Below are 14,260 nucleotides of genomic sequence, written 5' to 3'. Positions count from 1 at the left end.
CTGCAAAAAGCAACATGAGGCTTTTCTTGAATAGCTTATTGTGCTAGAATCCCTTTTCTTTGTGCTTCATATGAACCAAGAAACCCTTTTCCTTCTACTAAAACCAAATTCCAGCATTTTAGTTAATACTAAATGCTTTTATTCTATGATAAGGTATTTTATTTTGAAAAAAACAAGGAATTGGTGTCATCTCTATTCAATGCTGAAAGGTAAAAGATTAATTAGGGAAAACAAAACAAAACACCACTACTGCAAAATGGGATTTCTTGACAGTCCCCTAATTTGTCAAAACCTTCAGATACTGTTTGTACAGCAAGAACAAAATCATGTTATCTGCTGGAACTTAGCATGTGAGATTTTCTTTGAATAAATAAGAATTACAGCTTCTTATCACAGTTTTGCTGTGAACTTGTAACACACTGTTTCTTATAAACCAAGGTACAAGCAAAAAGGTTTTTCTAATTTAGTTCCCTATTCTAGTACCTGAAGACAGTACAGAACACACAATACTCTTTCTTCCACTGATTTCCAACATTTACCTACTCATGGCCCTAGAATATAAGATTTTGGACCAGAAACCTTTTTGAAACAGAACTGTGTGTTGCAGAAGAAAAAAAGTCCAAATTTACAGCTGTCTCTTGATGAAGATTTAAGTGCAAGACTTTCTCTCTCCTTTTTGGACTCCAAAAAGCCACTTCTCAGGCCAACAGCACTTGCCCAACTCTTCCTGTTGAAAGAGCATCATCCATCAGTTCCTAAAGCTGTTAGTCTCCAGGTGTTTTAAGACCAAAATTCATAGTACAATGGCCGCATATTTGATATTTACCATCTAAAACTATTCCTAAGGAAACAATTAATTCCACGTTTAGGTTTACTGTCTTAAATAAAGTCATAAAAAAAATTATATTCAGATGGTTTATATTTGATGCTTCTCTACCAGCCCTATGCAATCCCAAACTACAGGTAATTCTAAAGCCACCTAGCAATAGTGTTAAAGTGAAAAATTAAGACTTCTGCTTTCTGTTCACTCATTGGTTAAATAACTTTTTGAAATGTTCAAAAATAAGTCTAAATGTAAATTAGCAGGTATCTTTGTATCAACTACTTACACAACAATTTTAGTTAAAAAAAAAAAGTGAATAAAAAATTATTTTCCTTGTCATGTTATCAACCTTTTCCTTTATGATAGACAGGTTGCTTTTGGTAATGTGCGAAATTATGTAATCTGCTGTCCATCAAATTTCATATACAAATGCTGTGAACATATTCATATATACATGTACAACTATATTCTAAGAATATGGCTGGGGAGCAAACAAAGGCATCCAGTTTATATCATCCTGGGCTCTATGGGCCAGTTTTCCTGGGATCTGTTTCCAACTGGTTTTCTTTAGGACATTTCTCCTATTTTTCCATGGATATCCTAATTCAAATTGATGCTTTTGATGCTAAAAATTCAGAATGCATATTATTTAAAAGTGGGTGCATAAGATTGGGTTTTGGTGTAGGCACCCCATCTAAAGAACCCTACAATTACTTTAAGGTAATTGAACTGGATTCTTTTTATAAATATCTAACACACTGATTGCCCTCTGTGATCTACAGGGAAAGAGCTCTGTCTGTTCTGGAGGGTGCCCCTGGCAGTTTTTAACAGTCTTTCTTTTGGAGAAGAAAGGAAGGAAATCAGAACCAGCTCCTCCACAGAGGGTCATGATGAAAACACATTATGAAGGTTGCCACTGCTGAATAGGTAAAAATGATAGAAATAGTGCCAGAGAAAACAGTTTGTAAAGTCACCCATTAGGCACCTTTAAAAGTTAGATAGAACCTAAAATCCAAGGAGACCATTGTCAATCTGCTGCCAGGATGAGTTTAACATCTTTCTCATGTCTCTCTTTCAAAGACATTTGAAGTAATAGCTTGTGGCACCCTTGGCCTCTTCTCTCAAAACCCACACCTCAGCTGTCAGTAACTCAGCAGAATAATCACTTTTTCTAAAGAACAAGATTTGAACACCATGGAAGAGCATGCTTCAGATATAACTTCAGTGACAAGTCATCACTAATAAGTTTTAGTTTTTATTCTTTTAACCAGCACTAAAATTAGAAATATGTATCTATACAACTAGTCTACTGCTCAGTTAAATTTCACCAAAGTCTTTCACCTAAGGACTCTCACAACTTAGTCTTTTATTGATACCTGTCTGATTTACTTTTTTTTAATGTCTTGAGGGATTTCCTATAGTTACATGCCAGTTGGGTGGCCCATGTCTAGATGCCAAAGTTTATGTGGAATGCATTCAAGTAGCAGCATGTGTAGATGTATGCACATAGGTGTACAAATAGAGGTGATGCACACATGGTGTATATTTGCTGAAAACATACTGACTTTTGATAATGGTTTGAAGATCTCATAAAGAAATCAGATGTTTCTAGTAAAAGATTAACTTTACCTTTTCAAACAGAATGATTACAAACCAAAAGCAGGGGGAAGCTGCTGCCTTTGGTATTGCAAATGCCCAATGTGTGATAAAAGAGAAAGGAAAATACCTATAACAGCTACAGGAATGCTGCAGACTTGCTTAAAAAACATCACCTCAACAGCCTGTGTAGTTAGAAGCTTTTACAGAATGGTCACCAGTGTCTCTGGTGCCTTTAAGGGCTGCTAAGAGAAAAATCAGTGCAAGACACAATGCTCCTGCTGTGCTGGGACTCACAGTCTTCTTCTGCAAAAGCAACAATGGCAGCACAATTCTGGGAAGACTGGATGCTGCTTGGAGTGTTATCCCATTATTAAGGAAAATGAGAATACAGCAAAATGCTTACATTGTCTTATTATTAAATCTATTATACATTCATTGCGTGTGTCATTAGTTACTGTAAAGAATTTTTTCCGTGCATCTCGTAAATTGTAAGGATAATTTTTTAAAATATCATGCATAAAGAACATGACAAGGTGATAAGCAGCTAGAGCAATTTTTTTAACACTGACAACTAAGTAGATGATTAATGAGTTTGAAAATAATACTAAAAAACATCACTAAGATGAAACAAAATTGTTCCAAGCAATCTGCCATAATGGGGTTTTTTTGGCACTTTATATACAGGCTGTAGTACACACACAGCTCTATCTTTTTCTAGAATTTCTATTTTAAAACTGTGCATTTCCCAGAAATGCAGCACATAACAGAGAAAGACCCTGAAGAAAACAAAACACCAAGAGAAACCACCAAGACAGCAAGCCAGGACCTGTTCACACCTACAGTCAAAGATGCTTTACTTCCAAAATCCAATAATATTCAATTATAAGTTCTCTGTCACTGAATTTCAATATTCATACCTTCAAAATCATCCCTCAAATGGGACTTGAGCAAAATTTAGAAAAAAATTAATCAAAGTGATTTGGAATATCTACTTTCAAGCTCTTCAACACCTCAGACTGAAATGCTGCCCAGGTGACCCAGGAACAGCTGAGTTGTGTCCCAGGAATCACTGAGCTGTGTCCCAGGAATCACTGAGATGTGATTCATCTAATCTTTACCACAGCACAGAATTTGCCTTATTCTGTTCAAGACAGGGTTTGATTACTTAAATATTTCTGGCATAGGCTGACAGCACTGCATTAGCACTCCAAGGACTTCCCATGGATTTGTTTGGCCTGGAAACCCAAACCTGTCTCTTCCCAGAGCATCCTATTCTCTTATGCTCAGAATTCACCTCTGCCTTCCCTCTTATTTTCTTGCACATTGAGATAACTCTTAAAAAGGATGCTGTAACTTTACCTGGTGACTTGGGTGGTACCCTCTCTTCATGCTTTCTTTGCTAGACAGGGGGTTTAGATGACAAATCTTAAGCATGTGCACAGGGTCTGGACTTACTAATTTGTGCACTACCATTTTTTTCCAAGAAAGAATGCAAAATTTTTTGTACAACCTAAAATATTTCATGATTTAAGATAATAAATTAATTTCATTTTCTATTATGGCTACCTATTTGACACCTCAGACTACCTGAAACCATTTTAATTAGTGTAAGAATAGATAACTAATAGATTACAGTCACAGAACTTCCCTTACCATAAAAGACCCCTGCAATTTATTACTGATTTTTGTACAGAATGCAGCAATGAATCAAATACAAAATAATTCAAACTATATATTTGAACAATGAAATGTCATAAAGAACTGAAGGAGCACATATATCTTCACTGCAAGCCACATCTTAGGACAACTGAATATAAAGCTCATTTTTACACCAAGAATACAAATTCTAACTCTCATTCTCTGTATTGAAAAGAGACTTCAAATGACAGAATTTAAATGAATAATTGGTATTAGGTATGGTTATTTCAAGAAAAAGAATAGTAATGATTTCTTAAAAAATATGACTGTTGCGAAACTATTGCCCATCAGCAACCAAAATACCACATTTCTGACAAAAATAAACCAGAGTCTCAGCTACAGGGGAAACCTGCATAGGATGGAAAGCTTTTTCAGTCTACAGTAACTGAAATGCTACAGATTCAAAAGTAAGTAGTTTACAAATTAGTGATATCTTAGTAACATTAAGGACCCAAAATATGGTAAATATCCACAGCGTGATATCTTAGTAACATTAAGGACCCAAAATATGGTAAATATCAAAAGCTTCATTTCATATATAATCAGAATACTTTATTTTCACCCAGTAGCTCCCTGCTTTCTAGATTTCAGACTCCAAGACACTACAGAATATTAGGACTGGAGAAAATGTGTGGAATCAGCTAGTTCCCTACCCATTTCTAAAGCTTGAGACATTTGAAAATTTAAAAGGGATAGTGTAAGTGGTAATGCAGATTTCATAGCAAATTTAGGTAATCTTTCACAGTTTAACCAGTAGAAATTTTTCCTTGTATTCCACCTTAATCTTTCTTGTTGCAATCTAATCCCATTACTTTCCCCTCAACCAAAATGAGGGTGTGGGGGAAGGCACTTTATCATCTCCCTCTCTTTTCAGCTTCCCTTCATGCATCTGAAGCCTGCTATTATGCCTCCATCTCTTCTTCGTCCTTCTGCAAGGTTTGTCACATTTACTAAGCCTGCATCATATCAGGATGCAAAGCAAGTCCTTAGATCTGTTTTAAAGCTATTGAAATGTCCGCAATTACAGTGAGTGAAAATCCCAGAAAGTCTTTTTTATTAGCCATTCTTTAATCACAACTATTCAAAACCTTTTGAAATCTGAATTGTATCTTTTTTCTATAACAACTGTTACTCATTCCATAGTAATTTAATACCATAACACTATGCAATACCACTATAAATATATCAGTTATCTGATGACAGTTGTAAAGCCATCATTAGTACCAGAGTGGAAAAAAATTGTATCTTAACAGAATTTGCCATCCCTGGACAAAGGTCAGAACAGAATTGATCACTCAGAGGTGGAAAGTCATATCTTTTAGAGCTTTCTCAATTACCTCCTTGGAGTGTAAGCAGAAAGGATTTAGGAAACTATTGGCATAGTTAGGGGAAAAAAGATAAAAGTTTTCCAAGGACTTCAAGGCTTGCTATGCATGTCCTCCTCCTTCTTGAGGGCTACTAAAAGCTATATAAAAAAGGAAGGTTTTCTTGCAAATAATTTTAATCTGCATCACCAACAGTCAAACTAAGAGCTCAGATTTTACCTCTAAGTACATATATCATGACAGCAGAAAACGTAATGTGTGTACTGAATACATAAGTACTTTCGTCAGGACACTAGAAAAAGTTTTTTTTTTATGTCATGAGTCTGCCAGGGAAATGACCTGCAGATTTTATCCCAGAGCACACGACTTCACCTCTGCACTGCAGAGATCAAGTGCATCCTCTGTCCCCAGCTTTGACTGCTCTCCAATGCAAAGCAAGCTATGTCCTTGTACCTATAGCAACTTGATCCATGAAGAATATTACAGTATTACAGATGTACTTTCAGAGTTTTAGTCATCATCTTGTCATGCCTTTAATAAGTTTTCAACCTGCATCCTCAAAGTAATTAATCAGGAGCTCCAAGGGGAACACACCATGTACTGAGGCAGCCATGGAACCAAAGGCTGAGTTGGTGGGGAAAAGCAGAGTTGGTGGGGTCCAGCCAGAAACTCAGCTGGCAGCAGCAAACTGACACAAGATGCAGCTCTAAAGATTACTGGTTTGGGTGGTTTTTTAGTTCCTTGTGATTCTTTTGTCCTTTGATTGTCTTCTTCATATAATTTCCTGCCTTATTTCTCCTTATTTCAGTCACACTTAAGCTCAGCTTCTAAATGGGTTGCCCTTTCAACTCCTGTTTTTCTCCGTATGTTTCTATTTTAATTATGGTTTTAATTTCCAGACAACTTTAAATTTTTTTCCTGCATTACCAATAGTATTAGCAGAATGAAGGAGAAAAGAAACAGAACCATTACTTTCTTTCTCTATGTTTGCACTGTTCCTGGTCCCAACTATGGTTCCTCTTAATTCCCAGTAACACTGATTTGACTTATCTATGGATCTCTGGTATTTTTTCCTGCAGAAATCCCTGGCCCACAGTTTGGGCACCTCTTTCACGCTCATGATACTGCAGAAAATCTAACAGTTCACAATTACGACATCCTTCAAAATATCCTAAGGACATAAACACTTATTATGTGCTCTCTACTGAAAATAGAACATACCATAGCAGATAAAGCATTGAAATAATTATAATTTTTATTTTTAAAGCATTCTCTAGTCAAAATAGCTCCTGTTAAAATCATGTCTACCAATAAAAATATGCATTTTTACAGACTAGCTTTGAAAAAACAAGTTGTAAAATTTATAATTTTACTGGCCTTATAAATTGATTTCAGCCATTATTACACCACGCATATTTCACTAAAGGTGATGGAATGCTTATTTGGTTGATAGCTAATGTATCCCTGAAGAATAAATGCTGTATGAATACATCATTTTGCCATAAAGGTGATACAGACAGCAAAAGAACATTTTGTCAACTTCAGGAGAAAAACTGAACTATTAAGAATTATTTAAAGCATCATAAAGCCTCAGCAAAATGTTCAATTGTCAATAAAGGTAGACATTAATCTTTCTATCCCCTTGAACACAATTTTTACATATCGTGCTTGAGTGTACCAGATGTGAATCTCTATGCACTGCCTACTGCACATTAGAGTGCTGAGGAACCAACAAACCCTCTAAATGAGGAAGTATTCCTTGAGAAGCAAAGGTCTGGTTAAAGAAATATCAGTAATGGAGAAGAAAAAGTCATGGGACAAAACTTTCCAGCACCCTCCTAGATTCAAAGCCAATCTTACTGAGTTTCCACATTGAGTATGTTCCTTCTTCTACCATTTAGTTTTAAGGGAAGGTGTTCCTGAAGCCCTACAGCAATATGCAAAAGCCACTTGCAGTATTTGACTTCATTCTTTCCTTCACTTCAAGGAGAATCCTCCAGTGCAGTAGTTTAAAAACTAAACTTTTAACAGGTCTGGGTGCTTTGCCATCCTCAGCACACCAGGACTTTTTGTTTGTCTGTTAAACGTGTAATTCCTCCACTAGAATCACATATTTATACAAATCAGTGTTACTAGATATTCTGGCAGATACTGAAGTTTATTTATAAACACCTTCTCACTGTCTCTAACAGGATTGTTCACATGGAATTTAATGACATCTCTCTGAAATCATTTGAGGTGTTGCTCTAACAAGGAAGTTTCTTCCTCCTCCTGAGAGAGCAGCAATTGCAAAATGATGACTTTGAAGGAGTTTCTCTTTAAATATATTAATCTGATTTTGAATCATAAGTTTAGCTGATCAGGTCATGTGTACAATAAAATAAACTTTTAACCTTTAAAGAAAAGTTAACTTCACATTACATTAAATTCACATTGCATTAAAATGTCATTTTGATATTTTTCTTTTTCCAGTATTAGAACTTACCTGTACACTGTCCTCCATTTGTGGGATCCCCATAATATCCTGGCATGCAGGTCTCACACTGTTTTCCTGTTGTTAGGTTTCTACACTGATCACAGACATTGCTGTTGATGCAGGTGCTGTGGCCATTACACTGGCAAGCTGGAATACAACATTTTAAAAGCTTCATTAGGAAATTTCTCTTTGGAACAAAATCATCTCTATGCAATTATGAAATTGTAGTACAATAAGATTCTGAGAAGCTTAGTCCTGACTAATAAGCAGCATAAATACATTTGCACTTTTGACACAGATCCTCTGTAAAACAGCATTGCAATACAAGATGGATTCACACAAAAACTGTGTTGTGACATGCAAGTTTTAAGGGGGGTTTTACGAGAAGGTTTTTTGGTTTTTTGTTGTTTTGGGGGTTTTTTTTGGTCATCACTGGAGTGGCAGAATTAGTCCATACAGCTTTAAAATGCTGTCCAGGCATTTTAGAAATCTTTGGAGAGGTAGTAAGTCACAAACTGAGACTCCATGAAAACCCCAATTCCTACACGCAAGTGTGAAGCTTTTGAAAGCCTACTGCAATGGGGAACATGGACTCACAGCTGAATATATCCAGTGGGGAGAGAGAAGTCCAAAATAAATTACCTAAATATTATCTTACTGTTAATAATCCTGACCCTCATTACCTTTAGCATACAAAGCAATTTTAAGGACATCAGGACCACACTGAACAGCTCCAGTCCTTCCTCACTACAGTTGATTTTGGTGAAAGTAAAAAAAAATGGAGTCCTATTGACATAATATTTTCACACCTGAACTTGAAAGCATAAAATTGCTTTTTGTCAAATAGCACCACATAAACCACTGATCTTGTAGCAGAACTCCACTCCAGAGCACCACATTTTGGGGGAACTCAGAAAATACTGGTCACTCCTTCAGCAAAATCACAATGTGAATCCTGGCAGCATCATTGATCCTGCTGCCAGGTTTTGAAGGATGACCTCTCTATAGAGTGGAGCTTCAGAGCTCATGGTGCCCAGCAGATTAGTAATCTGTCAATTATAGCAGCTTGTCAAATGTCAAACCATGTCAGACCTGTCAATTCCTCAGTGCCAAAGTGGGTGGAAGACTTGGAAGAGGACAGCTATCACAGTAAGATTGTATTTTTTTTAAATTTGGATTTTTAATTTAAACGTCACAGTGATTGGTGTCTTTGCTAGGGGAAAAAAAGGGATTCTCACTGCATGGTTTAAAAGTTTTTAGAGGTGTTTTATAATTTAGTAACTTAATATATTTATAGCTATTGCCAGACTTGGCTCATAAACCATCAAAACCTCCCAAGTTGACAATCTCTTCTTTCTTCTGTAACTATGCCTAGAAAATCTTCAAAACAAGTATTAAACGTTTCTGTACCATTAGGTTTTCTCACTATCTTGACTAAATATCTATAAATCACAAGCCTTATTCTTCCCAAGAATATTTGACTTTTAGACACCTTTGTGGTATCTCCCTCTTTTGCAGTTTGCTGCCATTCTCAGGAAAAGCTACACAAAAACACCATAAGCTGCAGATCCATTCTGGGGTTTGTGCACATGCTTTACACATTAAATTACTTAAAGCAAATGTAAAAATAAATACAGCCCAATAAGCAAAAAGTAAAAAAAGAGAGTACATTAAAGAGGTTTTCTATTAAAGTAAGATTGCCTAATTAAGACTTGATCATAGTGTAGGACAAATGCTTAATATTAATAATCTCTAATTAGTGGGCCATTGATTTCTAAATTTTCTATTCTTGATAATGCTTAGTTTTGTATTTCTTTATTTTTGTGTTATACAGGGTGATGAAAGTAACCTTATTTGTAAAATTTAAGTCATAATATTATCTGGTCACACATGACAGCTCTGAATTCTTACATTTTGTTGCATCAAAGTAAATAGAGAAGATTTTAAAATAAATTTTAAAAAAATACATACACAGTATGAAGTAGTGCAGTCCACAACTGACATGACACACCATAGAAAAATTATATATTTGCTGATTTCCCTAAAAATATGCACCTCATTGGAAAAAGTCAGAAGTCCAAATTCAATAAATTTCAAAGTTGGTTCAGTGCAATCAAACTGGAGACATCAGTATTAAATAATTTAAAAAGACATTAAATTAATGAGACAGTAACAAGCAATTAAGTAAGAATTAGGAGTTAAATTTGTAAAAGTTTTTTCCTTAGGTCCTTTTAATGTACATCACTGACATCAACAAAATCATTTTCCTCACACACAAAAATGTTCTTCAGCTGAATCCTCAGTCAGGCTGCCCTGGAGAGAAGCAATTTTATGTCTAATTTGCTTTGGACCTCTGTGTTGAAATAGCTGATGAAGCTGACAATTGCTGGTAATTACAGTTTTAAGAAAATAGTTAAAGCTAGGAAAACTTATGAAAAGGGTGTCTTCATTACAATCTGGATCTAGTGTACAGATACTTCATCTAGTTTTGAACAAACTAGTTAGCTTAGCATCTACTCACATTGCTTTTCGGAGGAGAAATTTAGACTTTAAAGAAAAACTTGGGCTTGCATTCTACCTAAACCTTTCTTCTCAGAAAGTGAATGTCAAAGCTATTTTTCTTTGCTTTTTATATATATGTTATTTGCAATTTTATTTATAACAATAGTTCAGTTAAACTAAGAATCTGATTAAAATAAAATTATATTCCTACCAAAAGTAATACTATGACAGCTTATTTGAAGCCTATTGATTTCAAAGTGACTAGTCACAAAAATAAACATTTTCTATACTGCCTGATGAATAGTGATCTTGAAGTTTTGAACAAACAGAAAATGAGAAGGAATAAAAATTTTTTATCAGCAGCACAATTGCCCAGAGGTGCTACAAGGAGGATGGATATGGACTACAAGGCAAAATAAGTGCATGCCTGAATGAACATTAATTCATCAATTCATTCATGAACAACTATTCATCAATGTGGCAGAATAATCTCCAAACTGCATGGTATAAACTATCTATTTATATTCTCATCCTAACTGCAAACTGTTCAGTAGGCTTACATAGACTTAGTCTAATTCTAGCTTGTTTCAAGTACATCAAATTAATGTTGTGCTAAGAATAAACTGTGTTAATATAATCCACTACAGAAAATATTCTGTGAAAATTAAAACAAAAATCTTAGGAACAAAACCTCCAGCCTAAACAGATCAAAAAGAAATTTCAGATCAATTGAAGTTTTAATTCTATGAGTTTTGTGCTATTTGTCCCTTAAATTCATAGAGCTAGGGAATGTTAAACTGAAGTGGAACTTTAGTAAATTCTTGATAAGAACATGCAATGAATACAGAATTTTATCCATCAAGAATAAATATTAAACACAGCTGTTGAGACAAGCAATATATTTACCTATTACAGTTTCACTAGTGGCAGAAATTATGCATTGCACTGAAGGGTTAACAATCCATCAATATATAGACTAAGTAATGCAATTTCTATACAACAACAGAATGTCATCCTATTGTTTCCAGAAACATATGAGAAGCTTCTTTGCTCAGGATGTAGTATTAAATGGTGTGGAAGTTTTCATTGGTTTTCACTGAAAATATGCAACAGTGTTGACTGGGGTTTATATTTCATTTCATTATTCTAAAACTTTTAAAAACCCTCACTCTATATATATGCATACACAACAGATAGAATAAACTGAGCAAAAAAGCAGACAAGAAAGAAAACACAGCTGCATGTACCCATAAAATTATTAATCCTACAGAAGCTCCAGCTTCCAAAATTATCAGCAGTAGAACATTTCCTGGAAAAATAACTTTAGCACAGTTACACCATTTCCTCTAAAAATAAAAAAAAAAAATTAAAAAAACCCAAAACCAACACCAAACAAAAAAAAATCCAACACAAAGTTTTCAAGCTGTCTATTAAACTGCATTAGTTATTGTAAATGACTTCTGGAGGGCTGTCAAAGTCCCCAGTGTGCTTTTCATTTGCCTGCAGTCCTCCACAGCTGCTTCCATACTCTGCTGTCAGCGTTGGAGGATTTCCACACAGGAGGCTGCACCAGCACAGCTTGCACTGCCTTACAGCACCTGATCTCTTCCTTACTTTTCCAATGAGCTCAAAAAATAAAACACTGTAATCAGACTGGTGTGGCTTAAATTGAGAATTCAGAGATTCTCTTTAAGGCTACACAAGAACATATTCTATTCACTCTGAGGATCTAAAAGGTCAGCTGGAAGCACAGCTCAGGTTTTGGCAGCCCCCTGTTCTGACACTCAGCTGGACTTGGCAAGAGCAGGAGGGAATTTTGTGTCCATCAGTCTTCTCCTATGGATAATTTCTCCCCTGTTCCACTCTTTGATGGATGCAGAAGCCAGAAGAAAGCAAGAGCTGAAGAAAATTCATATACTTTGATTTCTAAATGTGGAAGGATAGGGTGGGTGAAAACTTACCTAAAAATAAACGGCAATTTTGGCTAAACTACTTGCACTGCATTTCACAAGTCAACTTATACTTGTGCTCAGTAGACAAACAAATAGGAAATATTTTGTAAAAAACAAGTTTTCCATGAAAATGCTATTTGCATTACTTAGAACAATCACGTTATTTTGGTGTGCTTAAACTCTTATTTCATATATAGGAAAGAATGGAAGGAAATCTTACCTGGACACTGGATAAAAGACCACTCATAATTTTTTTCTTTTGGGCAAAGAGTAGCATCAAGAACCATTTCATTGGAGTGGACACTGACAGGCTTCATTGGGCCTCTGGAGGAGCCTTCCAAGCACTGTCCTTTGCCAGTGTTACTGGGATCGTTGCACCATCCACACCCTGGCTGCTCCAAACACTGCCCACACGTCCTCAGCCCAGAGCAGTTTTGAGCTTAAGTACATGGAATACAATATTAATGTATTGTTTTTTAAATAAGATGCTTGGATTTCACAACAGAAAATGGAGAATTAATTTTTCCTTGTGCAAATTAAAAAAAAAAAAATCAGTAATACTAGTAAGACTATCAGGTTTCATTAAAAGTTGTGCATCCTTAAAGATCACAAAACATGCAGCAGGTGTTTGCTACACCACAATAAAAACTTCAAATCAACAAATAAAATTAAGCAGAACAAGAATATTGCACATCTTCATTAGATACAGAAGAAAATATATATTCTTTCCTCATTAGTAGTATATAATGCATTTATTACTAATTTTACTGAGATAGACAGCCCTTCCAAAGAGAAAACTAGAATTCAATGCAAGGTTAATAAACCAAGAGTGATAATATTTATCAATATAAAAAAAACCGCAGGATCATTCAAATTCAAACCAGAAATTATTTTGGGCACAAACTACCCCTGGATGGCACCTGAGTATTTACCTACAAATATGACTTCATCTTCTTACATAAAGCTTTTGAAACAAGTTAGCAAACCACACATCTCAAGCAACAAGTCGACCCATTAAATTAACTAGATCTTCAGGCTCTCATCAGTTAGTCAGGTTTCATTTTTAAAATTGCCTTCTAAAATCCAAATATCCCCTTAGATCTTTTACACTCTATTCTTTAAAATTATTAAGCGGTCTTCCTCATATTTCAAATCTGTTTAGAATCAAATAAAAATCCTATTCTGAAGCTACTGTCATTTTTTATTAATAAGAAATTAACATTTTAGTAACTGCAAGAACACAATTAAACTTCCCAACCTTCTTTAAGCTTTTTCTGATACATGTTAGTTTTTTAGTTACTGCTGTAACACTGGATCAAATTAACATCAGAACCATTCAAACACTGATCACTATGGGTCCCTGTCTCTCCTCACATTAACTTTACAGGCTTTCAAAATTAAATTTTAAAAGCACACATGAAGGTAAGATTCTGCTGTGAAGCCAGAATTCTCCAAGTTTGTTTTTTTTAAAAAAAGAAAGTAATTTAAAGATCCCCAGAGTTATTTTGAAGGACATTCAAATGGCTTCTACATGAGGGTAACCCCTCAATTTGGCTGCAGCCAGAACACTGGATTCAAATAATGTTCAGTTACCTGGGCTACTCTGGTCCACAAAAGGAATACTAAGCAGAACAATTTCATTGCTAACTAAATTAACTGAGAGCAGAATAAAGGTAGCTCCTCTGACTTCAGCAACTATTAAAATTGTTTATAAGTAATGAAAGTGTAAAAAGAAAAAATACTGCACAGTCTGAAGATACCTGCAGATATCAGAAAAACAGGCAGTAAAGAGTCTGAGTGAATCTCAAAAGGATTTTAACAGCACAGAAAGCTGAAGCAAGAGCTCTTCAATTGACTTGGAAGAATCCAAATAGGAGGAAACATT

At 35.2% G+C, this 14,260-nt stretch overlaps 1 protein-coding gene across 5 annotated transcripts in view; it reads right to left on the bottom strand.

Moving 5' to 3' along the window:
- Nucleotides 1-14,260, bottom strand: part of ATRNL1 (attractin like 1) — a 427,695-nt gene that overhangs the window by 306,726 nt on the left and 106,709 nt on the right. For all 5 annotated transcript variants that reach the window (XM_030276507.4, XM_002186719.7, XM_030276506.4 and 2 more), the window contains exons 18-19: nt 12,596-12,814; nt 7,931-8,068 (exon numbers count right to left, since the gene is read on the bottom strand). In XM_030276507.4, the coding sequence (XP_030132367.4) occupies nt 7,931-8,068; nt 12,596-12,814 (357 nt within the window). The remainder of the gene's footprint in view (nt 1-7,930; nt 8,069-12,595; nt 12,815-14,260) is intronic.

Source organism: Taeniopygia guttata, chromosome 6 (assembly GCF_048771995.1).
Source record: "Taeniopygia guttata chromosome 6, bTaeGut7.mat, whole genome shotgun sequence".
In the NCBI taxonomy this organism is placed as follows: domain Eukaryota; kingdom Metazoa; phylum Chordata; class Aves; order Passeriformes; family Estrildidae; genus Taeniopygia; species Taeniopygia guttata.
Note: the sequence above shows the minus strand (reverse complement) of the source record. Positions and strands in the feature narration are given on the sequence as shown.